This window comes from Falco biarmicus, chromosome 9, assembly GCF_023638135.1.
Source record: "Falco biarmicus isolate bFalBia1 chromosome 9, bFalBia1.pri, whole genome shotgun sequence".
NCBI classification, from domain to species: Eukaryota; Metazoa; Chordata; class Aves; order Falconiformes; family Falconidae; genus Falco; species Falco biarmicus.
In genome coordinates this window covers 7,231,533-7,259,293 of record NC_079296.1, presented here as the reverse complement: position 1 = coordinate 7,259,293, position 27,761 = coordinate 7,231,533, and the positions used below count along the sequence as shown (strand labels likewise).

The 27,761-nt window shown below is 43.8% G+C and overlaps 2 protein-coding genes across 5 annotated transcripts; both read right to left on the bottom strand.

Annotated features, from left to right (window-relative positions):
* Positions 1 to 1,718: 1,718 nt before the first annotated feature.
* On the bottom strand, positions 1,719 to 21,358 carry SNAPC4 (small nuclear RNA activating complex polypeptide 4). 4 transcript variants are annotated; one of them, XM_056351088.1, is made up of 23 exons: positions 20,596 to 21,358; positions 19,531 to 19,568; positions 18,398 to 18,553; positions 17,724 to 17,849; positions 16,798 to 16,876; positions 16,202 to 16,283; positions 15,237 to 15,341; positions 14,556 to 14,628; positions 14,092 to 14,256; positions 13,712 to 13,859; positions 12,766 to 12,872; positions 12,384 to 12,478; positions 11,567 to 11,661; positions 10,867 to 10,952; positions 9,768 to 10,163; positions 8,620 to 8,709; positions 8,149 to 8,392; positions 7,973 to 8,043; positions 7,612 to 7,710; positions 7,314 to 7,341; positions 4,553 to 6,660; positions 3,085 to 3,215; positions 1,719 to 2,232 (listed from the first exon to the last, which is right to left on the bottom strand). In XM_056351088.1, the coding sequence occupies exons 1-22, from the start codon at positions 21,356 to 21,358 to the stop codon at positions 3,096 to 3,098; spliced, it is 5,274 nt and encodes a 1,757-aa protein (XP_056207063.1). In that variant the 3' UTR covers positions 1,719 to 2,232; positions 3,085 to 3,095. The 4 variants fall into 4 exon arrangements, with proteins under 4 accessions (XP_056207063.1, XP_056207061.1, XP_056207062.1 ...); XM_056351086.1 differs by having other exon boundaries at positions 3,100 to 3,215; XM_056351087.1 differs by having other exon boundaries at positions 3,100 to 3,215; positions 8,149 to 8,389.
* Positions 21,022 to 27,671, bottom strand: ENTR1 (endosome associated trafficking regulator 1). The gene is made up of 7 exons (XM_056351105.1): positions 27,505 to 27,671; positions 27,156 to 27,428; positions 26,536 to 26,609; positions 25,653 to 25,764; positions 24,988 to 25,050; positions 24,167 to 24,306; positions 21,022 to 21,506 (listed from the first exon to the last, which is right to left on the bottom strand). Exons 1-7 carry the CDS (start codon positions 27,616 to 27,618, stop codon positions 21,413 to 21,415), a joined length of 870 nt encoding a protein of 289 aa, XP_056207080.1. The 5' UTR covers positions 27,619 to 27,671; the 3' UTR covers positions 21,022 to 21,412.
* Positions 27,672 to 27,761: the final 90 nt, after the last annotated feature.

Sequence of the window (27,761 nt, the reverse complement as noted above, 5' to 3'; positions counted from 1 at the left end):
TTAAAAAATAAAAGGGGAAGCCAGAATGAGTGATGGGGGATGAGACAAACGCGAGTCACATTGCCAGCCAGTAGCATTACATATAGTGATTTTAGACTCATTCTGGCATTGTTTTTCACTTTGTACCACTGAAGTACCAGCTAGGGTTCAGAAAGTTTCTTTGTGTAGTGGTCAGAAAGACTAAGAAGAAAGAAGGTCAGAGGCATAGGTATGTCCAACTGATTTCAGGGGACAAAAGCCACACAAAAGAAAAAGCCTCTTCAAATGGCCTTTCAGCCACTAACATCTTTACACAAGAAAGCAGGTGGCAGCAAGAACTCTATTGGTTTAGAGTTCAGCTGAAAAGGATGATTTCTATAACGATGCCTCTAATTTTGGATGTCCTTAAGCTTCAAGCATGATTATGACAATTCAGTATTTTGAAGGAAAAGGAGTCAAGTCTTGGCAAGGCAAGGAACATAACCCACGATTCTCAAATTACAGGCTGTGGCTCTAACAGTAATTAAAGAAGCAGCACAGCAAGCAGCATTGTAATGATGTTAAGCATCAACATCATACCTTTGACTGCCTCCCCACCTTCCCACAGTCCTAGAACTGTAGCTGCAACAAGAACTCACTAACAGTCTGTTTTAAAAGTCTTGAGAACATACACGCTCTGATACCATGGCAGCATGACACATTTTCCTATTAGCTTCCCACTCTACTCTTTGTTCTGCTTTCTAAGTTTTGGAGAGTTTCTTCATGTTATCATTAGGAGTGGGGCAAAGATGCTCAGAGATTCTTTAAGCCTGTGCTTCTTGTTAGGCATTAAATTAGCTTTACACTAAAAAAAGATGCAGTACCTCTATTAGCTGTGCCCTTGCTAAAGGTAATCTGAATGTCTGCTAATTGACCAATGTAGCCTCAGGGGTTTTTGTTCTACGGTAAAAGATCAGTTTAATCCTGAAAAAGAACAAAGACAGCTATACAAAGTTTTTCCACAAGCAGTAAGATTACAGGGGCATCACTTGAGCAGCACTTGCAAAGGACAACAATCATTCAGAGCGCAGATCACGTTTACTACCAATGCCTCACAGTAACAGCCTTGTGGTGAATCACACACAGAACTGTATGGCACAGCTTCTGCCACACCTGGATTTCTTGGAAAAATGTTATCTATGCTGGCTTATGGAAAACTGAGTACACTGAAAGAGGAAAGCCACTTCAAAACCATTCCCTTTGCTCCGTAATGTCTTGACACTGAATTACAGTAACATTGGTACCCACTATCTCCCTGACCCCAGCTCTGCCTAACAAGAACTCTTCTTGCCCTCACAGAAGAGCTGCAACTCACAGCGCTCTTAACTCACCGCTACACTCGGGAAGCTTAGCCAGTGCAGTGGAGTGAAGCTTTCTGCAGCACTTTCCCACTAGATTTTATCAGCTTTGACTCAGCTAGCCTTGCACCTCTCTAAGACAGAAATTGCTGTTTTATGAATGAAGAAACAAGTTTTTGTTAAGTGATTTCCCAACGCCTCTATGGGGCAGGCTGTGGAAGAATCAAGAAAGACTCCAGGCCTAATTCACTCCTGCAGTTTTAGCCACACGCATATTCATTTGCCACATTCTCCCTGGTTTTCATGCAGCTTGCAAACTTCATTTTTCTCATTAGCAATCACATTCATACACACATTATTAAAAGCACTATTTACCGGAAAAAAACACACAGAATACATCAGTAATTTTTAAGTGAGAAAAATAAAACATCTGTATTTCAACAAATACTCAAGACTCATTTTGATACAAAATTGGTCTGCTGCTTATTCAGCAGTATTCAGTCAGTTAGCTATCAAGCAAAACCACTGTCACAGCACTAAAAAAAACACCCAATGAACAACATATTCTGAATATGGATAAACATTCACATAAATAGGGGCTAACATAAAAAGGAAATAAATAACCATCGTTGCTCGTTTCCCCAGACCTCCAGCAATCTTTCCCCTCAGCATCTATGGCAGGTGCTAGTTTGAAAGAGAACAGAACTGGTCTATGCCTGAAGGACTTTCCTCCAGCCATTTTATGTTCTTGCACCTTGTCTCAAGATGCAGACTTTGTTAGGCAATGGGAAAACCAGTTCAGCCATTTTCCTCTCTTCCCCAGGTCCATCTATCAGTTTGTTGGAAGTATTAAAAGTGAATAGTGCAAAGAGCATCTCCTACTGCCGCGTAGGAGGGCAGATCTCATTAGTGACTCCTGTAACAAAGCACAAATAACTCCTATTAGTCACAGCATTTTTATAGGGAAGCTGCCCTTCTGGAGTTTCTAAAAACAATTTTAAAGAAAAACCCAAACAGTCTCATCTGACAACCATACAAATCAAACCCCATTCACGTTCATTTAGTCTATTTCATCAAAAGCCTCAACAGGTATTAAGACATCATACCAAGATGTAGCCTTAAAGACAAACTCCAGTGAAGTAGCCGCTGGTCTTAAGCCCCAGCTTCCCACCAGCTTTTAACACTATTCTTGACTTCAAGACTCACAAGCCAGGCTACAGAGGGGACTACACAAAGACTACACTACACTACTACCTGCTCGGGATCTAGAGGATTGCCTGACAACTCCGAGCAAGGACATCTTACCACCAGCTTGCTGGAACCTGCAGCAAGGATTTACTTCAGCTTCTGCTGCGTGTTTAGCATTCTCTCACACAAACCCTCTCTTCAGCAGTAGCTGCCCAGGCTTTCCTGTCCCACAAATTATGACCCTCTACTAGTCTCATTTTAGTAGCCAAGCCAAGAACTCATAAATTCTACCAACTAGGTATAATGCTAGCAGGCAGTAGCATGGACTAAAAGGCTGCCACATGTTTGAACTTTATGACTTTTTTACATAAGTTTATCATGGAGACATCAACTTTCCCTCCCCCTTAGTCTATGATTAATGGGTGATTGTAGAACTCAGTGCCCTAAGGAAACAAAAGTAGAGATAATATCAGTCCTTTCCTAGGGTCACAATTCATTGTCTAAGCTGTACCACAGACAAATGCATCTCAGGTTCTCTTCTCAGGCAAGAAATAACAAGATTCACTGAGTAGCCACTAACATATTTCCTCCTCACATTCTCCTCCTTTTCCTGAAGCGGGTACTTCTCCTGATTTGAGGAGCACTGGCATCAGCCGCAGCACTGCAGGAGTCCAAGACAGATTGTGCAGCATTCTCCTCAGATCCCATGTCCTACAACATAACCAGAAGAGACCATCAGTACCATGAGAGCTAGCATAACTGCAAAAGAAGCCCTTCAGTCACCTTTTTATTTCAGGGAGCTCAGCAAGATTTCAAAATAGTCTTCCACATACCTTCAAAACTAAGCATGGGACAGCAACATTCTATTACCAATGTCACAACAATCACAAAACATCCCAAAATTTTCAGAGCAAAACCTTCAGCCAACACTGGCATTTCTTTCTGCTTCTGCTACCACTACCAAACTCGAGCGACTCCTGCTGCAGTTTGTGTCTGGGCAAAACTGTTCATTGCAGAGGTTGTACGCACATTTGTTAAGAGAGGGTTGTACACCCGCCACAAGTGATGCTTTAGCTTTCTCCAGGAGCCAGACAGTGCCCCAAACAACGTAATCAAAACAAACTTTTCATTCCTTGTAAGGCATACCCCTACCACAAACTTTTCATTAAAAACACCAGGCAAACCACCTGGGTATAATGTTAATAAAAAGAACAGGAAGGAGTGTGGTGGAAGATGACACAGGACAGAGGCTGTCAGCAAGGCTATCAGGCAGTGAAGAACTGCTGGTGACTTTTGGACTGCTCACAGTTCAAACTACACTGAACTTGGCCCAGACCCAAAAGTCAGAGCCAGAACAGGAAGATAATTGCTGGCTTTTACTATGGGAAAGCTCTGAGTTTTAGGCAGATTTGCCATATTTCTGTAGAAACAGCTGTTTACCTTGTTTACTCATCTTCATTAGTGTTTTGTTTATTTTGGAGCCACAGTGAACTGAAATGCAAGTTTGAGCTACACAACTCCCAGCATGTTCTGTAAGAAACAGTGCTGGGCAGTGAAGAATTTAGCTTAAAAATCAGAGCCTGATTTTAGGTTGACATTATGGCTTACATCGATCTATATACTCTAAGAACCTGTAGTCATATAAAAAAATTTGAGACGACGACCTCAAATGGCAACATACACAATTCCCCTGATATTAATGGGGTTTAAAGGAAGCACGCACAATGAAAAAAAAGGGCCCAATTTAAAAAATACAAAAGTCAGTGTAGCAGATTATAAACTGTAAGAGGAAGGAAGCTTTGATAGTGCCCAGAAGCAGGTATCATGTCAAGTTCAATGTGCTCCACAATACACACTTTCACCCTTGTGAGGACTAAAGGCTCCCAGCTCAGCAAGAAAGCTTTTCCTTTTATCAGCTGCAAAACTACGCTTATTCAAAGGACCAAATTTCTGCTACACTTAAGAGCAGTGGTGGTTTTCACCCTGGATTCCAGCGCAACATTTAGCTGGCAGTAACCTCCTTTTAGCTCTCAGCACCTCTGTTTTACCTGAATTAGTAAATCAGCATCTTTATCTCCAGGCTGATCACCAACCACCTGATCCAACGGTACCCCTGTTAATTCATGCCCACAACTCTCTTCCTCAGACACTTCCTTCTCACTCTGCCACTCCTCTTCATCACTCTCATCATATTGCTTCCTGCTGGCTGACAGAGTCGTCGTCACTTTTGGAGGAGGCAGAGTTGCTAGAAGAGCTGGGAGTGTAAAGGCTGCTAGGAATCTAGCTTTCAGTAGGAGGTAAGCAGGGTTATTGCCGAGTTTCTGCTGCACCAGTTCTCCAATAGCATGCAAATCAACCCCAGTGCCCTCACCCTGACTGGCATCAGAAGGCAGAAGACATGCCGCTTGCTCTTCTAGAGCTGCTTTCTGCAGAAGTAGCTTCGAGAGGGTTTTTAAGTTGCACAAAAAAGGTGGCAAATAAGGCAATCTGGTTTGGAGCAATGGTACCTGGACACCTTTTTTCCCATTCAGCCACTCCTTCACTAGCCCTTCATCTTCAAGGGAAATCAGGCTAAAGTCAAGTAGATTCTTTTCTGCACTGGAAGTGGTTGGCTGGGGTGGACTTTCAGCAGGCTGTGCAGCCAGTGGTTTCGAGGCAATAGGTCTATTTTTCAATGCTTGCGCAGCAAAGCAGTCAGAGGTCCCTGGGACATTGTTATGAGGAACTGGATCTCCCAGCTGGGGCGCAACCTCTTTCGTGATGCTTGGATTGGAAGACGATTTGTTTGTTGTGATGGAGTCATGACTCTTTCCCAAGGTAGGGAGACTCAACACACTCTGGGAATCAGACCCTTGAGTGCTTGAAGGTAGCAGTGTCTGGGGCAGGAGCACACCATGCAGGGTTGGTGCATCAGCTGGAGAAGCAGTCTGAGCGGCAGAGGAGTCGGAAGCCCTGGAGAAGCCGTCTGAACACGTAGGCGTTGCAGAAGAAATGCTGGATGTGGTGCAACCAGGATTTGCTGAGGTGACAGGTAAGAGAATTGTGGAATGGTTAGCTGTCTGTCCCAAAGGTACTCCTTCTGTTAACTGGGCACTTGGTGCTTTTGTCTCTGCGCTGCTGGGGTGAGGCAGATTTGCTCTGGCTGGCACAGGAGGCACTCCTAAATTAGAGACGTTGCCATTGGAAGTCACAGTTGTCTGACACTGATTTCTCACAGCAGCAGCTGGCAGTCCTCGGGGAACACCCACCATAGTTTGTACAGCAGTGGGGAGCAAAGCCTGTGGTGTTACGACCCATGTGAAAGGCAGTATGCCGTTGGGAATCACATGTGAACCAGTTTGTGGAGTTACAAGAGCAGACAATAGATTGACTGGCCTCTGCTGTGGCACACTGGTATTCAGCTCACAGGTAACTGGTGTGGAAAGAGACAATTTGTTGGAGCCAGACTCAATGCCAAGAGGCACCACTGTAATCTGATGTGGCGCAAAAGTTTGGGGTTGCAACACTACTGAAGCTGAGCTGCCAGCTAGGACCTGACTGTTGCAGGCTCCCTGATTTGGGGCCTTCTCTGCTGCAGCTGGAGTCAGGCCTGGAGAAAACCCTCCTTCAGGGCTACTTTCCAAAGCTTGCTCTTTTAGTTCCTTATTGGATTGTAGTTCTGTCCCTTGTGAGGAACCAGGACTTTCCCCAGTTTCTGGCACTGATGAGGAATGGTTTTCAAGCACAATAGCGGTAGAAGTTGAACCTGCAACAGAAGTAAATGCTGACAACGGAGCTGGTGCACACTGTACTTGGTTACTCGTACAACCGACTGCTGCAGGATTGCTCCCTGCTTGCACAGAAGGAATGATTTGCTGTGGTGAGTGCTGGATTATGAGAGGCCCTGAAACCAGCATCTGTGGGGCAACAAATACTGTCCTCTGCATAGCTTTCTTAGCCCGAGATTCTCTTAGCCGCTTCTCTCTGAGTAATTCTGAGACGGTTTTAGGCTTCTGCCTTTGCACTTGGGCTGGGAGAGCTCCCTGTGTGGCAGGGGCGCTGCTCTCAAAGGCAACGGTGGAAGTCTCCCTTGCTTTTAAGGCTACAGGTCTCCTGACAGCATTCCTTGGTATGCCCCTTCGGGAGTTCCTCTGAGTACAAGATTGTGATGAATTGCCTATAGAGGAGGGGAAATAAAATAAAAAGGAAAAAAATTAAAAGATCGAGCAGTATTTTCAAAAGTCATTCTTTAGCTATTAAGCACCAAGTACCCTGCACACAGGAAGCAGCAAAATGCTTGTTTGTGAGAGTTCCTACAACACCATAGTCATGGTTTAATCAAGCCCCATCCTGACATCCTGCAGGTAACTGATGTAGCAAGCTTACTACTTGCTCAGTAATCACATAATTTTCCCCCAGGAAATCACAGATGGGCTAAGAAAGCACCTTAACCCGCACAGGAGGAACTGTACTGGTCAGTACCACATGGGGATGTCACACCAGCCAGGACGACAACAACAAACTGGGGTTTTGGTCAGTGCCAGCACATTCACTACAACCTATAGCTGTAGAAGAGCATTAACACTGACAGACTACAGAACTGGTGGCCCAGTGCCACTGGTCCCCAAGCCCTTCAGTACTTTTTCCAGTCCTTACCAAAGGGTAACGTATTTAGGCAATAACTGAAAGATCCAAGAGCTAGCAAAAATGAGCATGACAATGTAGTTTTGTTCCAAAAGTTCTCCTTCAGTTAAATTGGTCATTAATGTAATAGTGTTGAATTAAGTGAAAGATCTTGCACATCATAAAAATAAATGTTCTGGTAGGTACCTGAAGAAGTCTCCATATTTTGGGAAGCCTGCCAAAAAAATTATATTAAATTATACTTCTGAGATATCTGAAAATTAAAAAATTAAAAAATCAGAACAGTGCAAATGTGAATCAAACCCACATCTGCCAACATCCCATACAAGTGGCCACACAGCCAGCATTTTATCATGCTTCTGAATCAAAACAAACTGGTGACACACACACGTACAAACAGCACACCACTGGCCACAAAATTAAGAATCTCTACTTTAGTCAAGCCTTCAGGAGGAAAAGCTTAGAAACAGACCATGCAAAATACCTGCTGAGGCCTTCCTGCATTAGCCCTAAGAAGCTCTGACTGCCTTAGCCTCTTCTCACGAATAATCTTCATACAGCCATTGGTATCAATCTGGAAGAGCTGCAAGAGGAGAATTTCATTAAAATTTGATTGATGACAAGATGGATGGGAGAGGCTTCATATGCATGATTCTGGGGATGTTTTCACACTTACAGAAAAAGGATTTATTTGAAAAATATCATACAAGCCATGAGGTCAGATTAATTCAGTAATTAGATTATTTAAAGAAACAAAGATAAGCCATCTATTTAAGCATCAAATACAGAAATAAAGATTACCACTGTTTGAAAGCAGATAATGCTATTAAGACAGTAAAACCTACCTGAATGAAAAGCGTGAACAGGGGAGTGCTCGTGAGACTGATTGACTTAATCTTTTCTTTAATGGAATCAGCTAGAAAAAAGTCCAACATCAAAATCAGCTGGGCATTTACTTACAAGATGTCAGGAGGTAGGGAAAAAAGGTAGGACAGTACTATCCCTGATGGGTCACCACTACCTTTTGTCTGATGAAAAGCCATCTTCCCAGTTTGCAAGGTGCAAGGCAGTAGCACATTGCCCACCCAAGGTGTCACTGCCATGAGAAGCTTTCTGTCAAGGTTCATTCTTCTCAAACGCTCTCTCTCTTGACGATAAGTTTTCTCTGTGATGTTCTGCAGCCCCTCAAGCTTCTGGCCAACAGATGTACTAACTCCAGATATTTTTGTTAAAGCAGTGGCAGAAGGTTTTAGAAACTTCAACTGCTGTGCACAAACAAATACGTAATTAAAAGTTCCAGTTAGGAAGGCTCTACCATAATTAGCCCCAGAAAAAGACTACTTGTGGGGCAGTTATGAAAAAAAAAAATTATGAGCTTTTCCTCTTGGGACTACAGTGCAACAAGATACGCTATTCTATCAAATAACATTTCCTAAATACAGCCTGGAAGTGCTTACATCACAAGAGCAGACAAGACAGAAGAGGCACTTACAAGCTTCCTCTGAAAGCATGTGTTATGTCTTAACACTCTTCTCACATTGTCCAGGGTAACCCGTAGCACTTGCTTTCCACATCTAGAAGCCTTAACATAAAAGCATACAAGAAAAGATAAAAGAGAAAGTATCTCACAGAACTTTCACTGATTATACACAGAAGGTACAAAAGTTTTCAACAGTCCTGCTGTTCAAAGCATCTTATTGAAGGAAATCAGCCCCGATATGCACACATTTACTTTATCTTTTAGCCCTTGTGCATTACCACAATACCAAATGTTTATTTCATAAAAGCTTTTCGGTGAAGTATCTAGAAAAACCTGCACTGAAGGTCATAATTTATTGGATGATTCTCTGCACTTTTTGGCTTAATAGTACAAGGGAAGGAAAAGAGGCAGTTTGGAAAAGCCGCTGACTCTTCCCTCAAACTTCTACTAGTAAAACAATGCTCTATCTGTAATCAAAATTAAAGACTGATTAGACCAGATAAGCACTTACAACCCTTGCATACCATAACCCCCAGAACACACCACTTCTGTTACCAACAAACTTGCCATAGGTGCAATCGGTCCTGAAGTCTAAGGCACACAGGCAATTCTTAATGCAAAAGACAGAACAATTTTGCTTACAGGAACTTAACTAGCAATTTAGACTTACAATATTTTGCTAAGGAGTATCTTTTTGCAAACATGTGCTAGGAGGGTTTGTACTGTTTCAGTACCTGATCTGGGGTGAAAACCCAGCTCATAATCAGATACAGATGTATAAGCAACTTAACTCTTCCAAACTGTAAGCCAATACACCCTAGCCACAAGAGCACAGACACATCACAGTTCACTGTACAATTCTGCTTTATGAAGATCTAAAAATAGTTTTGTTTCTGTGACATTCCAAGTGGAAAGAATACAGCTGTTTTCTAGGTAATGCATGGGGAAACAGTGCTAGAAATTTCTGTTTAATCCCACAGTGCAGTTTCCAACAGCACCCCCCAACGGCACAGCGAGAAAACAGCCAACAGATGCGCAAAAAAGGTATTTGCCGTGTACTTATCACATAATCCCTTTACTGCAGCAACTGCACCTTCCAGTTGCTTCTGATCTAAGCTCCAATCCTACCAAGAACAGACTGAGAATCCCAGGATTCTCACCTTGTTCATTACTTCTACTGGATTCTTCACAATGACATCCGTTGAATGTGGACGTGCAATGCCCCTCAGGAGGGTGTTCAACTCTGACGGTTCATCGGCAACCCTGTCCTTGTCTCCATCACATGTTGTGCTTGGAACTTCACTGCAACTGGTCTTTGCACCAGCACTCACAGCAGAGAAAAGGGATAGAGCTTGGTATCTTCCCTGGTTTGATTCCTGTGTATTTGTCCGTGTCGGTATCCACAAATCAATGCTGGGAAATGCAGACTCCTCCTTGCTTGGTGCCTCCTCCTCCTCTGAACTGTCTGCTAAGTCCAGTTCTATGTCTTCACTGCTACTCTCTGAAGAGCTGGAACTGTCTTCCACAGGCCGGCGCTTTCTTGATCTAAATCTTTTCTTCTCAGTGAAAAAAAGCACAGACAAGTTTTAGCTAGTGTTCACCCTTGACTTGCAAATCTCTCAAATCAGTAAGTTATGAAGTTTTATGGGGCAGTCCCCTATCAAGTAAGGTGTGGCTTCCAAATGGATAGTTCTGCTTTACTTCTGCTACGATTAACTAAATGCAGTACAACTGACAATTGCCTTTGGACACAGATTTTTACTGGTTTAGATTCCGTATGCAAAAAAAAAGGGCTACAGATAGAGATAAGTTTGTGTTAAGAAGTGGTACACGTGAAAGTACAAACTAAGTACAGTGCCCCATCTTGACACATTCGGGTTTCCATGATCCCTGCCCTTGAGCAGGTGCTTTGCCATGGAAACAAGACTATCTTTAACACTGTCTTAAGCAGCCAGAATTTCTCCAAGTCCCTGGTACCAAAACTGGCAATTCGAAAACCTAGGTACATCCCATCCTTACAGGCACTTCAAGGCAGTAAAGAAATCCTAGATAATTTACAAATATATAGCAAATTCACTTCAGACCCTCAGAACAAAGGCTGCTTTAACACATCAAAAAATTAGACCATGAACATCCATGACAAAAACCTTCTGTGAAATCAGTGTCAATTTTTGTATTGATTTCACAGGATCTCACTTTTAGTTTAGAGAATCCTAATTAAAGAGATGGAACCATGACAGCAGCATTTTTGCACAATACCTTAGACCCAATCATAAGTTTCCACTTGCTCAGACATTGGGAGCCAGTCCGATGTGGCAATTCAGAAGCTATTTTACTCCAGTGACCTATAAATGATGCCGAGTAGAACATACCTATTAATGCAACAAACTGAGCGACAGGCCTTTTCAGTGCAGAATATTATACACGTATTCTACATTTCCTTGTATAAGAGACACGAGTTACTATAGAAATGGATCTCAAAACCTTAATACCCATTTGTGGTCTTCGATCAGACTCTGCACTACGATACACTCAGCTTAAGTTAGACACTACTAGAAAAATGAATCAAAAATGAAAACTCCAGCAGAACTCCACACTCCCTTGGAGCAGTAAAGGACTGCTTAGAAGAAAGCTTAAACGGAATGCTAAAAAACTTCCATTTGCTAAGAAAAGTTGTCTTAGAGAAAATAAGTGCTCTCTTTCGCAGGCTGTTTCGAAGGGAACTCGCCCTTCCAAATTGTCCTAGCTCTGACACGGTGCTGACACTGCTAACAGAACTCTTTACTACACAATCCCTCAGTAACTGCACAATGTAAGGGATACTCAATCATGAGTATGAAGCAGAGCCTGCTAGTATGAGCTACGGTGCTTAAAATAAGAGGAGAAAACTTAAATGATAAATTCCTTTTTACTATTCACTTCTCTGAACTTCTAAAGGTTAAGCCACAGAAACACTTACCCAGGCCATGCTTTTGAACCAGTTCAATTAGCTGCTCCTCTTCCTCTAAACTCCACTTGCCTTTCTTTACATCACAGTGCAAAGCTTTTAAGTACCTTCAAAATGAAAACATTAAAGTGAGGAACGTTCAATCCTGCTTGTAGTTCTGATCGTCACTGCCTACTCCAAGGCTGAACAAAACCAGCATTCCTTACCAGATCTTTCGTTTTTCTAAGGGAGCCTAGCCCTACTCCCTCAATACAGCACAGCTACAATCTCTTTGTTCTCAAAAATATCAGGCCACATGATTAAGGATTACAACAAGCAGCTGTAAAACGGGTCACTGAAATTAGGACATACTGTACTCTGAGTTTCCTGAAGTTGAGTCCAAGGCTGAAAATTGCTCAGCACCTCATTATTGCTGTTCAGTTACTGGAAGTCACTGCCTAGTCTGTGTATCTGTGAAAATGATCAATATATGGATGACACCTTTCATCCCTACATGCCCTCATTCACATCTGATGACCCCTTTGCTTCATTTTGAACAACATCCTCCCCAACTTCTGCTAATCCACAGGCTGAGGGAGTGGCGTGCCACAGTCAACAATGTACTGTTCTCTCTGGTAAACTCAATTTCAACTTTTTGACTTATGTAACTACAGATACAGGAGATATGTGGAGACAATATTAGAGACTATATTTAGACCATAACCCCTTCAGCAAAACAGCCCTTAAGGTGATACTGGTTTAAGCAAAGCAAACGTATTTGTAAAGTAAGTTGCACCTTGGCTCTGTGTAACAAACTTGAAAGCACAGCCACTATATGTAGCATACTTACCGATCTCTGCACTGAGCATCGCTCCTCCCTGGCACTTCTGTCCGAATTTTATACCAGTCACGCTCTCCATACTTCTTAACTGCAGCCAACAGCAACTATGGTAATCAAACAAAGAAAGAGCTGAAATCCTCATCAGTAATAACCTTAACAGGCCTGAGACAGAAGCAGTTGTACTCATTTCCACTGTATTCTAAATCTCTGAACAGAAGCGTTTAGGAGCTTCTAAGCCCTCTTGACTTGGCAAACTACCTGCCTTGGTCTGTTTTACATTCCTTTGCGCCACTGTTAGAGCTCAGATGTATATAGCCATGCACCATTACAACAGTCTAACCTTCCCACTTTTTGTACCCTGCAATTCTAGGCATCAGAGAACAGAGCTTACAGCATCTTCCTCTGGTGTCCAGGGTCCTTTCCTCAAACTGGGGTCCACGCTTTTTGTCCATCGGTAAATCAGCTGAGCAGAATCTCTTCCTTCCATGTAATAAGCAACTAGAAATGCAAAGGTGTATTTTAAAGCCTGTTGCAAACAACATTTCTTCCTTTACTCACATTGTAACTGTAGTATTTTCAAGCAGTGGCTCGCCAGAAGCAGCATATTAATCTCAGCTTCAATACTTAAACATGTTACACAGCAAGAATTGAAAGAGCAACTTGGTTACTACTCTTAACTCTACTCCTCACTAGCCACACTGCCTCTCAACACTCCTGAGGAGCAAAGGCACAGTAGCGACCCCCTAAGAAAAGGCTTCTGGGCACAGCACTGAAAACTGCCAAAAGAGCTGGCCCTAAATGAATACTGGCTTTCTAGGGGAGAACTCTGATGATTTTGCTACAAAAACAAAAGTTCACACAACCAGCAGTACTTGTTAACAACTCTCAGCCAATTGCAACCAAAAGACGGATAAAGGTTCCAAGAGACAGTAAGTTCTTGCTGATACAAAGAAAATTCCAGGTAGGTACAAGAAAGGCATGTATCACTGCTCCCACCAAGGAAAGAGAGGGAAAATGCACTCATCCTCTTTCATTCATCTCACCAGTAAAGGCTTTTAGAAATCAGTACATCCGTGGTTTCAGATGAGCCACAGCACTGTTGTGCCTCGCCTACATCACAGTCTACAACAGTAAGGTGAAAACACAGAACTATGACTATCCTGGCAATGGAAACATTCATAGGAAATACAATTCATTCATTAATTTCCTGAATCAGAGCAGGCTGGGTGCTCTCAAAGACATTAACAGACATAAGCATGAGAGGATGAAAAAAAATTAAAAACCATACAAAATCCCCTCAGGTGAATGGAAGGCATTTTCACTTGTACGTCACTTACTTTTCTTGTATGGGATATGATTTCCTACTCTCATCTCCTGAACAAGCTCTAAAAGCATCTGATCTTCACGTCTGGTCCATTCTTTCCTTTTCAAATCTTTGTTGTAGATTTGATACTTCTGCAAGCACTGGAAAGGTGTCCTGTTTGTCTTAATACAAAGAAAACAGGTACGCAGATAACTGATTATTTATGAAGACAAAAAGCAGGAGGTAAAGGCTAAAGTACCGAACTTTTTTGGTACTGTTCTTGAATGTTAATTAATGTTTTTTTGAGAAGCAATGAATTAACATTAACATGTTTTCTGAAAATTGACATGAGGCACAGTTAAGTCAGAATTAACCAACTTGTCACCTCTTGTTTCTGAGCTCAGAAGAACTTACCCCCAACTCCTGGGCTATAGTCTGCCAGTCCAGATAACCATGTTTAGCAGCTATCTTCTTTAGCCTCTCTATTTCCTCCTCAGTCCATTCCTTTTTGTTGATGCTTGGATGCTCCCAATTCTGCCAAAACTTCTTCAGTTCTTCGGAACTACGTTGTCCATCAAACTAAAAGAAATGGAAAAAAGTAAAAAAAAAAAAAAAGGTAAAAAAAAAAAAAAAAAGACTCTTTTGTCTTGTAGCTGGAGTCTGAAACACCTGGGCAGACAGGAATATATTTTGCATTCCAGGTACATCTTATTGCTAAGTTTTCCAGAATTAAATCATCAAATTTAAGAAGTTGAGATCACATAACAGCCAGCTTTGAGCAATACATGTTAGGAACAGCAGATGCAAACTAGACCAGGTCAGGTAATTCTCAAAGAGAAGGGACACAGACATCAGACGTAATAAAACTCCCAACTTACATGGATGTTTGAAATTTTCTCCCAGTCATGCTCATCGAATCTGTTTCCTATCAAGTCACCTTCTGGGAGTTGGCTAAAGCAGAAGATACAAAGAGAAAGAAAGAACCACATTAAATGGTTAATTTAATAGTTTGTCTTCCTGATCTCACTTCATCTTATTCCTCCTGTTCCTGACTGTTGGAAATATTCCACCTGTTACTGATTTCCACAGGAACTGAACATTTACTATCTAAAAGCATCAGGCTCTTTAACATAGTCACTTTGCCCAAAACAATTTTTCTTCTTGAAAGAGTTCCCTACAGATGTTGGTTTAGCAGGAGGAACAATTAATGCAGTATCAAAATACATGGCTTTAGATATACTAAGAAGCAAAAACTCAGAACTACTAAAAATGTCAGAACTCTCTGCTTCTTTGTTGCCAAGTCAAGAACTATTTAAAGCAGTGCCTCTATATTTGGTATAGATACTACATTTGTGTATCAAGACCCAAAACACAATTCTTAGTAGAGATGACAGCTCTGCGGAGTTTGAACAGCACTTAATCTTTTGCAAGCCAACACAAATAAAGGTTTCTCCAAATGTCACATCTAGAAGTGTTCAGGGAAGGAGGAAACTTTTAAGAGGTGAACTCCAAGAACAGACTTTTGTTTTCACCAAGAATATAAAAAGAATGCTTCTCACTTAATTGCTTCTATTTCTCGCTCCACTTCTTTGATTTGCTTTTCCAAGATCTGTTTCTCCATTTCAGTCTTGACTTTCTCCAGTTTCTGATTCCAGTAACTCACCCTGTTCAAAGACATTTTTATCATTATTTAATACGACTAGACAGGAATGAGGTCAATGGCAACAGAAGACATATGGCAAAGATGATTTCCTCATCAGTATAATTCTTTCCCTCAAGTTTATTTCCACACTACACAAAACCATTGTTCTTCTAGGTTTTCCCACATGGCACACTCGTCCTATTTTTGCCCCTTCAATGCAAATCACTGACCCAGAACAGTTCTCAAATTAATAATTTTGGTATTTACAGAGAGAACCAATGGTTGCTGCAACAGCAACAAAGACCACAAGCTCCAGGCACAGAAATCTTTCGCTGGATGCATCATTATAACTTGCTACATATCATAATGTCAGCTTCAAGCCCCGTAGACTATTTTACATTATACCACTGTGTAATGGAAAGAAATAGATGGCTATAAAATGCCACAATACAAACCAAAACCTCTCCACCTGCCAGATAACCTGCAAAACAACCATCAAGCATTTAGAACCCAACCCACACACTGTAACCTCTTGCTTATGATCAGAACACTGCAGTCCAAGACCCTTTGGACCCCATGCACACCCAGGTAATATAGATGTCAACAAAGAAGGAAAGATGCTGCTATCTACAACAGTGTTTTCCTCTGCACTGGTGCCCACAGGACAGAGGAGTTTGAGGACCACTGCTGTAAATCACACAGTGGCTGTCCCAGGCCTAACAGCGATACCCAAAGCCTCTCCTGTGTTTTGTAACCTTACTGAACTGCAAGCAGTTAATACAAGAACTTGCTGAAGGAAGGTGGAATCTCCACGTATATCCTCTCCTATCTTCATATATAATGTTGTCATCAGGAGAAAGATGACATTTGCACAGTACTTACTTCAGTAACTTTGGCTGAAGCAGGCGCTGCAAGCTGTCACTTACTACTGATTTCTGCAACAATGTCTTCTCTCTGCTTTTCCCTAAACCAAACAAGGTAATTGAACATTCAGACGTTAGTGCAAAACCACTGCCAAGAAAAACAGAGATCCACTGCTTTCAATGCCGCTGTTAAATTATCCCCCAGCTCTTCAAAAAGAGTTCCCCACCTAAATTGCTAATGTCATGTCTGAAAGGAGACCTCAGTACAGATCATCACCCTGGTGTCCGTAACCATCCAGAGCTGTAAGTGTCCCTTGAACTCCTCTCACCTGAGCAGTACCCTTGCACAACCTCACTTGGTTTTGGAGCACTCACACGAGTTGATGGAGCAAAACAAATGCAAATGAAAGACGACAGTCACTAATCACTCACTGAAACAATTTATAAAGCATCCCATTTACTTTTAGGTATTACTTTTTTTGTGAAGTATGAAATATCAGAAGTGTTGACATTTAACTGCAAATGGCGAGAGGGGGGATGACACTACTAACAATATCAGTACATACATTTTTTATAGCTCTTATAGAACACTGAACAGCACACAGAGTTACTTACATTTTGTTGAAGTCAGTTGTTCAAAGGATTTTATGCCCTGAGCTGCCCTTTCCTTGGTATCTTCATTGGGAGGAGGGCCCTAATGAATTGTAAGAGTGAGATACACAGAAAAATTACCCTTTCTCCTCAGAACGCTAGCATGAACTGCTACAAAAAAGACTGGTAACTCAAACTTGTGCAAACTGTCACATTCAAATGGCTAAGTTACGTCTATTAGCACTAGCTCACAGATACACCAGAAGACACAAGAAAACAAATACAAATAGATACTGCTAAAAAGTTTGTCCATGGTTACACAGCACATCCTCAGCTCAGAGCCAGGCCTGCTCGGATCAGCTGACGGTTGGTTAAAGAAGCATTTTGAACATGGGGACATGTAATACACCTGTTTGTACCTACTTAAGAATGCACTACCAGCTTGGGTAGGATTTAATAGAAAAATCACCAGTTATTGCTTGAACGTTTTATTAACATATGTATGATGACAGTTGACATCTTAGCTACAACAAAATTGCAAGATCTCCTTTTGCTAGCGACCCTTTAAAAAAAAAATGAAAAAAGTAGTGACATTTCCCTCAGAAAACTCAGTTTCAAAAACAATCAGATTTCAAGTAGTACTTTAAACAACTGCATGGAATTGGATTGTGGAGATGAAGGCAAACAAAGTTAAATTGAAAACAAGAATGTTCAAGTGCCCCATGGCTGGAATGCCGCTCCTCAGAACTCACTTTCAGATGTCACAGCCAGATACAGGTTGAACAAACGTTTCCAAAAGAGGGTAAAGAAGCAACAAGTGAGAAAAACGTTTCAGAATGAGGAGTGACATCCACAGTTATACAGTTGACACATAACATTTTTAACGCTGTTACAATTTAAGTCTATCATTGAAAGATATATCAGTGCGTAACCTAGTTATATTTACTTACAATTCCTGTTGTTTTATCCTTGAAATATGGCTTCAGAAAATGACCCAAAAATATATTTGCTGGTAGACTTCTACCATCTCCTGCCTTTGCTACTTTTGGACCACCAACCTCGCACATAATTTCCTTCTGCAACACAAGAATTAAACAGTATCAGTGTTTCCTTCAAATTCCTAATTTCAGAGAGCAGTGGCTAAGCCATCACAAACATCCCAGGTAGGGCTCAAATTGGAAGCACCAGACTCTGAATCAGTGTACATGTTGAAGACAGGATCTGGAACTTCCTAAGTTTGTATAGTACACTGCAGATGATAAAAAAAATAAATACTAACTTGCTACAAGAAGCTAAAATATAAGATATAATATATCCTAGTGGTAGCATTTTTGGTGGTAAGAAATCATGGAAGTATCAGTCATATAAGCCAACTGAAAGGCCAGTCAAATGAAATTGATTTGAATTGCGACAAAGAAAATGAACCTGGTTTGTGGCCAAGCAAGCTGAGCACTGCACCAGCACATGAATAAGGGACTATGATTGCTGCAGCCGATTCCACTGGTACCTGTGATGGATTAGGAACATCCTGGGAAGTTTTATTGGGCTTTAGGGGCAGGGGAAGGTTGGCAAATGACAACCCAGAAAAGCACACAGAATTAACATTTTATTCCTGTTAGCTCACCTGCTGTTCTTTGTTTTGTGCAATGAGACGCTCAACTTCTTCGATCTTTTCCTGGATAACTTCCTGATACACACGGTTCATCTGCAGACATGTTTCCGGATCCTGTGGCAGACTACCTTCAATATCATCGTCGCTGTCATCTTCTCTTTCTATTTCCTTGAAGCAAATGGGGGAGGGAGGGAGAGGAGAAATACTTGCTTTAAAAGCAGGTATGGAACATAATTTTGTAACTCATCTATTATGTTACAAAACTGTTGGAAGCAAATAACTGTCTGTCCCTGGCAGCTGTCCTGAATATTCCCAGAAGGCAGTTCCCAGCCTCACCTAGCTCCCTTTCGCCCTAGTTCAGCTAGTTCAGCCTGCTGCTTGAACCAATGCCCAACTCCAAATCTTGCCAACAGCTGGTCTTGTACCATCACCTGCAAAATTGTAAATAAACTGCAAAACAGTAGTACTTTACACTGGAGCTTTTTTACCTGTTAAATCCCAGAACCACCCCTTTAAACTTCCTCCTAATTTGTGCTTCTACTGAGGCAATTCTTCCCTTACATGATTTATTACCACACACTTTGGACACAAAGCATGGCTGACCATCTCAGGTGCAGATTTGTCTTCACAAACTAGCTTCTCCTTTTCCTGTATTGTACAGGTGTTAAGATGTTTCTCTGCCAAATGTTTTTATATGAAGTCTGAGAAAATATTACGTTTAAAATTACATCAAAACTAATCAGTTCTGTAAAATGCCTTAGAAGTCATTATCCCCTCGTGTACGAACCCAGGACTCTTCAGGTACAAAGCTATAAGAGATTTCTTGATCACAAGCTGCGGATTTCTCTCACATGCACTTGCTCTGTCACCTCCCCAGAAGGGGGTGTGTTTCCAGTGACAGAGATCAGCAAGCACTAGAGCAGTGAGGCCTCCGATCCCTCATTTGTTTTCACATGAAGAAGTCTATTACATTTGAACAACAAAGTCCTGGGCAGGAATAACTAAAGCTCAAGATCTATTAATCCTTCCTGAGCAACAGAGCGAAGTCAGCTGCCTAGATTCCCTCAGAACAGAGTGAAATCTCGCTTACTCTTGCTCCCTTCAATAGACAAATGGACAAATATGCTTACAGAGAAAATGGTTACCATTTCAGCATGAGAATCTGAGTCATCTTCGCCATCATCTGTTAGACAACAAAAACATCAAAATGCTGACTGTAGTGGGGTAAAAAAAGGAAAGCTTCAAAACCAAAGACTTTTCAATTAAAGCACACAGAATAAAGCACCGCGTGGTATCTCAGATGTGACCACTATAGTTTTGGGATACTAACAATGTCAAGTAAAAGTGACGTTTAGTTATACTCCATGTATGCACTTTTTTGTTCTAGAGTAAGAAAAAAAAGAGCAGCTCTTAATAACTACAGCAACAATCAAGCTGCACCTTGGTCCTAAACATCATGGGAAATTACAGGCTCCAGAGCATGCAGTCAAGTGAACATTCCAACCCAACAGGACCCATAAACTTTGTGAGCACCCCACAGCCCTCCCACACTCCAGCATTATTTGGTTTTGTATTCAGTGTGGCTACAGACTTTTGACATACGTTATTCAGACTTGCATGATCAAAACACAGGTGGATGAAGTGACTGTGACAACCACTATAGGTACAGATGCCCGAATATCATCACCCTCTTCCTGCTTTGAAAAATGAATTTTTGGAGTGACAGGCTGCAACATGGAGTGGCTCACACAACAGAGTTTATGTTGTCTGTTCTGATGGCATGGAAATGACTGTGATTTAACTATTGACAATATCTGGTGAGCTGTAAGGTTTCACGAGTCAGCTGGTTATCACCTGCCGTGACTAGAAACCTCCATCAGGAGGCGTGAAGGCTCTCTCAACCTCCTCTGCCAGCTTGCCCTGGGTTTCAATCATGAAAATATGCAACCCAACGGTGTACGAGGCTTCTCCCGCAAGCAGGCCTACTAAGCCAAGCCTTGAGGAGGCGTTTCGCCTCGAGTCCTCCAAAATTCGTCCCCAGCACCGTCTGTGCGCAGCGCCTGGCAGAAATGGTGGGGTTAACACAAAACCGACGCCAGCTCGTCTCCAGTCACGCCAGGCATGCATCTCAAGCGCCAGAGCAGCAACCTGAGGCAGGAGCAGAAGCACCGGGGGGGCCTGAAGAGAGGCGAGCCCGCGCCCCGCCGTACCAGAGCTGAGGCTGGAGTCGAACACGGTCACCTCTGCGCTAGCTCCGCCGGGCTCCAGGCTCCGCTCCAGCTCCTCGATCTCCCGCCGGATCTTCTCCCGCTCCGCGTCCAGGTCAAGGGCCGCAGGGGACAGCGCAACCCCCACGCCGGGGGGCCGGCAGGCCCCGGCCGGGCCCAGCCCGCGGGACATGGCGGCGCCGCAGGCTCCCGGGCCCAGCCGCGCAGCCTGTCCGCTGGCCCCGCCCCCTCCCCTCCGCCCAATCACTACTGGGCACCCTATCAGCTGACCCCCGCATGTGACGCTACCCAGCCAATCGAGCGCGCCGCGGGTTGCTGGGCGGGTCCAGCGCACGCGGCAGGCGGGAGGGCGCTCCCGGGTCCCCGCTCCCGCCCCGCGGCTGCCGCAGCGACCGACCGCACACCTGCTGCGCCGCCTCCGCCGCTTTAATGGCTTCGCAAAACCGTGACACGGCGGCCGGGGCGAGGGCCCGAAACCGCCTCTGAAGGCCCAGCCCCGCCGCGCTGCGCGAAGTCCCCACAAGCCCTTTTTCCCGCCTGGCAAGGAACGTCCTAAGGGGGAGAGCAAGGCGGGACCCGGCCGCAGCCCAGGGTGCTCGGGGACGGGGCCGTGGTCCCAGCCTAGCAGAAGGGGCATACTTTTGTCCGTTCCGGGTTTTGTGATCCAGCGGCTGCACAGGGTAGCGGTGGAAAAGCCGGGGTTCTGCAGCAGCATGAACAGCTTCACCACGATGAGGCTGAACATCAGAAATTAACTTTGAAGTCACAGTTTCCACATGAAAGTGACTTTCTGTTTGAGTCACTGTCCGTCTTCTGACACTTCAGAAATTCTGTCTATTGATTTAAGGAGATCAGTGACGAGCTGCAGGGATTCTGCGCCAGAGACCAGCTGCCTGCAACGGGAGAGACACGGCATGAGGCTAAGGGGAGAGGACGAAGTAGCCGGACACTGCTTTGGTGGTGTCCACCCATGCAGCGTTATTTGTCTAAGAAGCAGTTTGTATGAAGACTTCACTTCCAAGAAGTGTAAGGGTCTTAGAGAAGTGAAGTACAAGAGACTTTCGAAGTATCACAGTCGTACATTAAGTAAAAAGTAAAGACTTACAGATACTAGTTATTTTTATTACTTGAACTTAAGAGAAAAATACATTGCATGTAACTAAGAATATGGACTGTTGGGGCTCTTGCTGTATTGAATGATTATACTGAACTCTGAAGCAAGTGGAAAAATACTGAAGAAATAAGACGAGGTTACGGCCAGAACAGTGGGATGAAGAAAAAGGAGCAAATTGCAGATGTTTGCTCAAAAGCAAGGCCAACGGGACGTGATAAGAGGAGCTGGGAAACCGCAGAAAGGAGCCTACGTGCCAGAGAAAGCAGAAACAGAAATCTTCCCAGTAAACAATTGTTAACCAATCATATTATTATACGCTTGTAAAATAGCCAACCACATTATTGCACGCTTATAGAATGCCTTATAAAAGTCTACCTGGTTTGTACAATAAACGGATCAGATCTTGAACTCTGTGAGTATTTGAATCTGACTCCCGCTCGCCCGAAATGCCCGCAGCATCTGGTGACCCCCGACGTGATCCGATGAGGGTCGACAGGATCGGTTAAAAGTCAGGAAGATTCATTAAGGATCGTGTTACAAGCTGCGGAGCCGGCGAGGATCCTGCTGCCAGCGGAGAGAGAGCTGGGCGCCCGAAGAAAGGCGGAACGTGCACGGCTGACCGGTGAGTCAGGAAATTTAAGCAGGATGGGAATCACTGCATCAGTGGTGGAAAAAGCAACTGTAGACAGTTTGATGAAACTGGCAGAAAAAACTGAAACGCCAGTCTCACGGCAGGCAGTAGTTGATCTGCTATGTTGGAGTCGCCGCCGTGGTTACCTTGCTTCTACGCAAGATATATATAATAATGAAACATGGAAGAAAGTAGGAGAGGACTTATGGGAATCTGTGCAAGTTGGGACTAAGGGGGTAAAGACTTTGGCTCGCACGTATCGAGCTGTACGGGGTATGGTCGCGCAATTACCACCCTGGTGTCCTGAAAAGGAACAAGCGGCGAGCGGCGGCGTGCGGCCCGGCAGGCCCCGTCCCGGCCGCGGTTTCTCTCCAAGGCGGCACCCCCCCTCCACCCCCCCCCCCCGCTCCGATCGGCGCCATGGCAGTGCAAGCGGCCAAGCGAGCTAACATCTGGCTGCCCCCAGAGGTCAATCGGATCCTTTATATTCGGAACCTGCCGTATAAAATCACAGCGGAGGAAACGTATGATATTTTTGGGAAATACGGACCTATTCGACAAATCAGAGTTGGAAACTCTCCTGAAACAAGAGGAACAGCTTAAGCTTCTCAAGGAAAAATACGGACTTGATTACAAACCCCTTCCCCCCCCCCCCCAAAAAAAAAAAAAAAAAAAAAGTAAAAAGAAAAAAAGAAAGAAAAAAAAAAAGAGAAAAAAAAAAGTAAAAAGAAAAAAAAAGAAAGAAAAAAAAAAAGAGAAAAAAAAAAGAAAGAAAAAAGAAAAAAAAAAGAAAGAAAAAAGAAAAAAAAAGAAAGAAAAAAGAAAAAAAAAGGAAAAAAAAAAAGAAAAAAAAAAGAAAGAAAAAAAAAAAGGAAAAAAAGTGCTTCAGATGTCACCTACAAGAAATGCGTTTCTGCTTTGAACTAGCTTTTGAGCCTTTGGGAGTAAACTATACGGCTATAAATCAATCATATTGGGGTTGGTTAGATAAGAAGTATAATGACACGAATTTTGGCTTTAGTGATAACTGTACCTGGTGGAATACTACACTTGTTAAAAATATGTATTTTTTGCAACAGTTGATTTACCGTTTAAATGTATCAATTTATTTACCTCAACAAGAATTGAGGGTGGTTGAGGGATTTATTGAAACAAGGTCTGTCTATATTGTTGTTTGTTATTCTTTTGTTACTTTTAGTGCCTTGCCTTTTACAATGTTTTCAGAGCTGTGTGGAACGCAGTATTAATGCTGTATTTAAAAAGAAAGGGGGAGGTGTTGGGGCTCTTGCTGTATTGAATGATTATACTGAACTCTGAAGCAAGTGGAAAAATACTGAAGAAATAAGACGAGGTTACGGCCAGAACAGTGGGATGAAGAAAAAGGAGCAAATTGCAGATGTTTGCTCAAAAGCAAGGCCAACGGGACGTGATAAGAGGAGCTGGGAAACCGCAGAAAGGAGCCTACGTGCCAGAGAAAGCAGAAACAGAAATCTTCCCAGTAAACAATTGTTAACCAATCATATTATTATACGCTTGTAAAATAGCCAACCACATTATTGCACGCTTATAGAATGCCTTATAAAAGTCTACCTGGTTTGTACAATAAACGGATCAGATCTTGAACTCTGTGAGTATTTGAATCTGACTCCCGCTCGCCCGAAATGCCCGCAGCAATGGACTAGCTGATCTGGCATACGGGATACAAGAACCTGAGTTTCAATCCTAAAAAACCCCACGCTTGGCTGTGATGTCAGGATTTAGACAAGGATCTGGGATAGCGTTAGGAGAGTTGTCTTAGAACAACTCACTTGATTGATGACCGGGAGTTGGTTATGACCGTGAGAAGGTTCTGTAAGGCAACGTCTGCGTTTTGTTTCACCACGGCCAGACTTGCTGACTGGCCCAACCTCAAGGCTTCATTCTCCATCTTGTAATTCTTCAGCTGAACCTAGGGAGGAAGGGAACAAAAGCTTGATGTGAAAGACAACCACAAAACTCCCACAGATACTTTACAACTAAAGCAATTAACAAATACATGCACACAGCAATTAATTAGGTACAACTAATCAATAGAGAGCAGTCTGACAGAACAACTTGGAAGCCTTCCCTGACACTGAAAACAGCACGCAGCGTTTCCCGATGGCCTGCCAGCCAGCAGCCCTCAGGTCTGCTCGCTTCACAGAACCAACCCAGTGCCGAGTAGCACGTTCCAACTTCAATGGTGGCAACGGACGCTGCTACCTGACGCCAACCTGTGACCAACTGCACACAGGCTCTGCTGAGCTACCTGTAATCTCTCTCGAGCTTCTCTTCCTCCTGTCAGGCACCCTCCTGCAGCTAAACGCCCATCTGCCCTGTTGTGTTACAGCATTCACAGGTCCCCAGTATCAAACGGCATCTGAGCACCGCATGAAACTTCAGCAAAATCATGAGTGAAGTACCACACGTCCCAGAGACAAAGTTAACAGTCTGTGTACAGCTGAAGTGTTCCAGTCTAGAACATCCTCTATAGCATTCACTGGGAAAAGCGAGGCGTAGTTTTCCAATATCCTTTCCACAGCCTCAATTTCAAGATGTATGCTTTCAGTTGCAGTACATTCAGCAAGACCTTAAGAATGCTGCTTCATACCTGAAGTAGTGCATTTTCCTGTTTCAGTTTTGTAGCACTGTTTTCTGCTTTAACAGCCCGTTTCTGAAATGGAATGAAGATTATTTATACCATAGCAGCGCTCAGGATACAGCAGGCAGCTTGAGCTACACAGGAATACATGATTCCAGCACATTAACTTGGAAGTGATACAGTTTGTGTTACAATCCTCATGTTCTGAATGCTTTACAAGACGGGGATAGTGGCCCCAGTTACGTCTGATAAGCTGTCTCCTCCCCTCCTCATTCTTCATTTCTGATATCTTCAAGTGCCATCGATCACTTTTGGGCATTATTTTTTTTTCTTGGACAAGAGGAAAACTTACTCAGTATAAACAAGCAAGCAGAGAAAACCGCTCTTAGCTCATATAGGTGTTTTCAGAAGGCTGCAAAAAAGCAGCTGAAGTTATTGATGAACCCAGAAATGGTATTAATGCAAAGACCTCCCTTATTCTAGGTAACAAAAGGAGTTCTAGAGTGGGATGCAGTCCTGTTATAAGGGAAAAGTCTGAACCCATGTCAGAGCCATTCAGTGCTCACACGGGTTCAGCTTCCCTCACTCTCCTAGAGGAGGAAGGAAAAGGAATGAAACTACTCAGTTCCAACTGCGAACAAGCTTCTAATACTATGGCAAATGCCAACACTTACAGTCATCAGCTGGAGATTCTGTTCCACGTGCTGCACCATTGCTTCCAAATCCTGCGCTTCTTTTTCTTCTTTAATTTTGTTTTCCTCAAGCTTTTTTTCAAGCTTCCTCATCCTTAATAAACAAGAGACAATGTACAGTAAGTGCCTGCAACATTAAATACTTAAGGAAGAAAATTCTATGGAAGGATCAAGAAACTAATTCTTTCATGCTTTAAGGAAAAAAATGTCTTCCCACAGAACTACACTTCTAGGCTGTGGCTGAGGGGATTTATTTGTTCAACATCCAATAGCATTAATGGAAACCATATGGCGGAATGCAGAAAGGCTGCAGAGGAAACACTGCCATTCACAATCAGCCTAGATAAGGTTAATTCTGAAACAAATGGTTACCCCATCACCGTGGAAATACCAGCTGCCTCACTGTGAGGAGCAGAGGCTTCACATGGGAACTTAAGAAATTGCCACACTAGATCAGTCACCAGATTGTTTAACCTCAGAAAATTTAAGTCTTCCAATATCAAGTTGCTCACCAGCAAAAATAAAAACACTTTTCTTGCTTCAAAGGAAAGAGATTAAGACTCCTTATTTTGCTAATCTCAAGCTTTATGAAATCATCCTGGCAAGCCCTACCCTCATTTTCACTAACCACCTAAACTGCATGAAGCATAAGCCACACAAACACACTCATGAAATGTCATCTTTCTACTTACTTTCCAAGACTTTTTCAATAAGAAAACCAGGTTTGTTACAGCTTTTTAGTAAATAGCATAGATTTCAACTACATTTTTCTTCTTTAAAGACGTTGACTGTTTCCAGTGAGCACCTCTTCTAAGACAACTCCATGCTTACGTGGTTACTTTCCCCCATACTGTGGCTTACGCACTTGTCTGCTTGACTTTCAGAGAAAATCTGAAGCTTATTGATCTTGCTTCTCAAACTGGCATTCTCTTCTTTTAGCTAAAAAAAAATAAAAATTCTCATTAGAAACAAGGGTATAGTTTCATAACACTACTAATGCTCCAAGACCAGTACCAGAAAAAATGTTGAGCTTTAACTCTAGTGATGGAAAGTTTTGCACTTTACATTACATTCAAGATTACTTTTGTACCTTATTTTCCCATCTGGAAACCATCTAAGAGCACTAACCCTGTGAGGCACAGAAACGCAGCACCAAACAATCAGCGCAGATGGGGCTAATCAAACAATGTTAATTATAAATTAGCATGACCTCAAGGGGCAAAAGCATGAGGAAGACACCTGGGTCATGCCAAAAGCAGTAGGACAGACAAGGTCCTGGATCTGCCTCATACTGCAGAGCTATTTTTCAGACCTATTTCTCTTCCTCAAGCCGCTCCAATGCGCTGCCACACATCGCGGTAGCCCTCGGTGGCAGCACGGTCTGACACCCCTGCTCCTGTAGCAACCTGCCACACAGCCCGGAGCTGGCCTGCCAGCGGGCGGAGGCGTGCGTGTCCGCCCCGGGAGCCCGGCCGCCGTGCTTACCTCCGCGTAGCTGGGCTGCCGTGGCGAGTGGCAGCACGGCCCCGGGGGCGCGCCCAGGGAAGCCCCGTTCGGCTCCTCGCTGCCCGCCAGCCCCGCGCCCTCGCAGAAAGAGCCGGCGGAGGCCGAGGCGGGGCCCGTGGCGGCGAGGTGGGCCTGCTCCACCGCCGAGGGCTGGTAGCTCCCGTCCCATTCCTCCTCATCGTCTTCCGCCTCTCCGGGCGGCGCCAGATCCGGGAACAAGAGGGGGCCGAGGCTGGGGCCGGGCCGCACCGCCTGCGGAGGGGAGAGCGGTGCTGAGGCAGGCGCCTGGGAGCGGCGGGGCCCAGCCGCGCCCCCAGCCAGGCCTTACCTGGCGGGCGCCGCCCGCCGTCTCGCCGCTCCGGGCCTTGCTGCGGACGAACTCGCGGAAGGAGAAAGGGTTGGGCTCGGCCGGGCCCGCCGCCGGCAGCCCCCCCGCCGCCATGTCCCCTTCCCGCTCCCCGGGCAGCCCCCGACCGCGGGGCGGGGCCTCGCCTCAGAGCGAGCCCCACCTCCCTTTGAGACGGACCAATGAGCGGGCGGCCGCCGCAACCTCGCTCAATGGCGGCCTCACCCGAGTCCCGCCTC

Excerpts from the sequence above, each read along its gene's own strand:
- SNAPC4 (XM_056351086.1), bottom strand. The coding sequence starts at position 21,358 with ATGTTCAGCCTCATCGTGGTGAAGCTGTTCATGCTGCTGCAGAACCCC. Across the intron at positions 19,569-20,595 it reads CGACTCCAGCCTCAGCTCTG|ATGATGGCGAAGATGACTCA; the intron begins GTACGGCGGGGC and ends GTTGTCTAACAG. Across the intron at positions 8,393-8,619 it reads CATGCTTTCAGAGGAAGCTT|CAGTTGAAGTTTCTAAAACC; the intron begins GTAAGTGCCTCT and ends GTTTGTGCACAG.
- ENTR1 (XM_056351105.1), bottom strand. The coding sequence starts at position 27,618 with ATGGCGGCGGGGGGGCTGCCGGCGGCGGGCCCGGCCGAGCCCAACCCT. Across the intron at positions 27,429-27,504 it reads CGGCGGGCGGCGCCCGCCAG|GCGGTGCGGCCCGGCCCCAG; the intron begins GTAAGGCCTGGC and ends TCCCCTCCGCAG. Across the intron at positions 26,610-27,155 it reads GGCAGCCCAGCTACGCGGAG|CTAAAAGAAGAGAATGCCAG; the intron begins GTAAGCACGGCG and ends ATTTTTTTTTAG.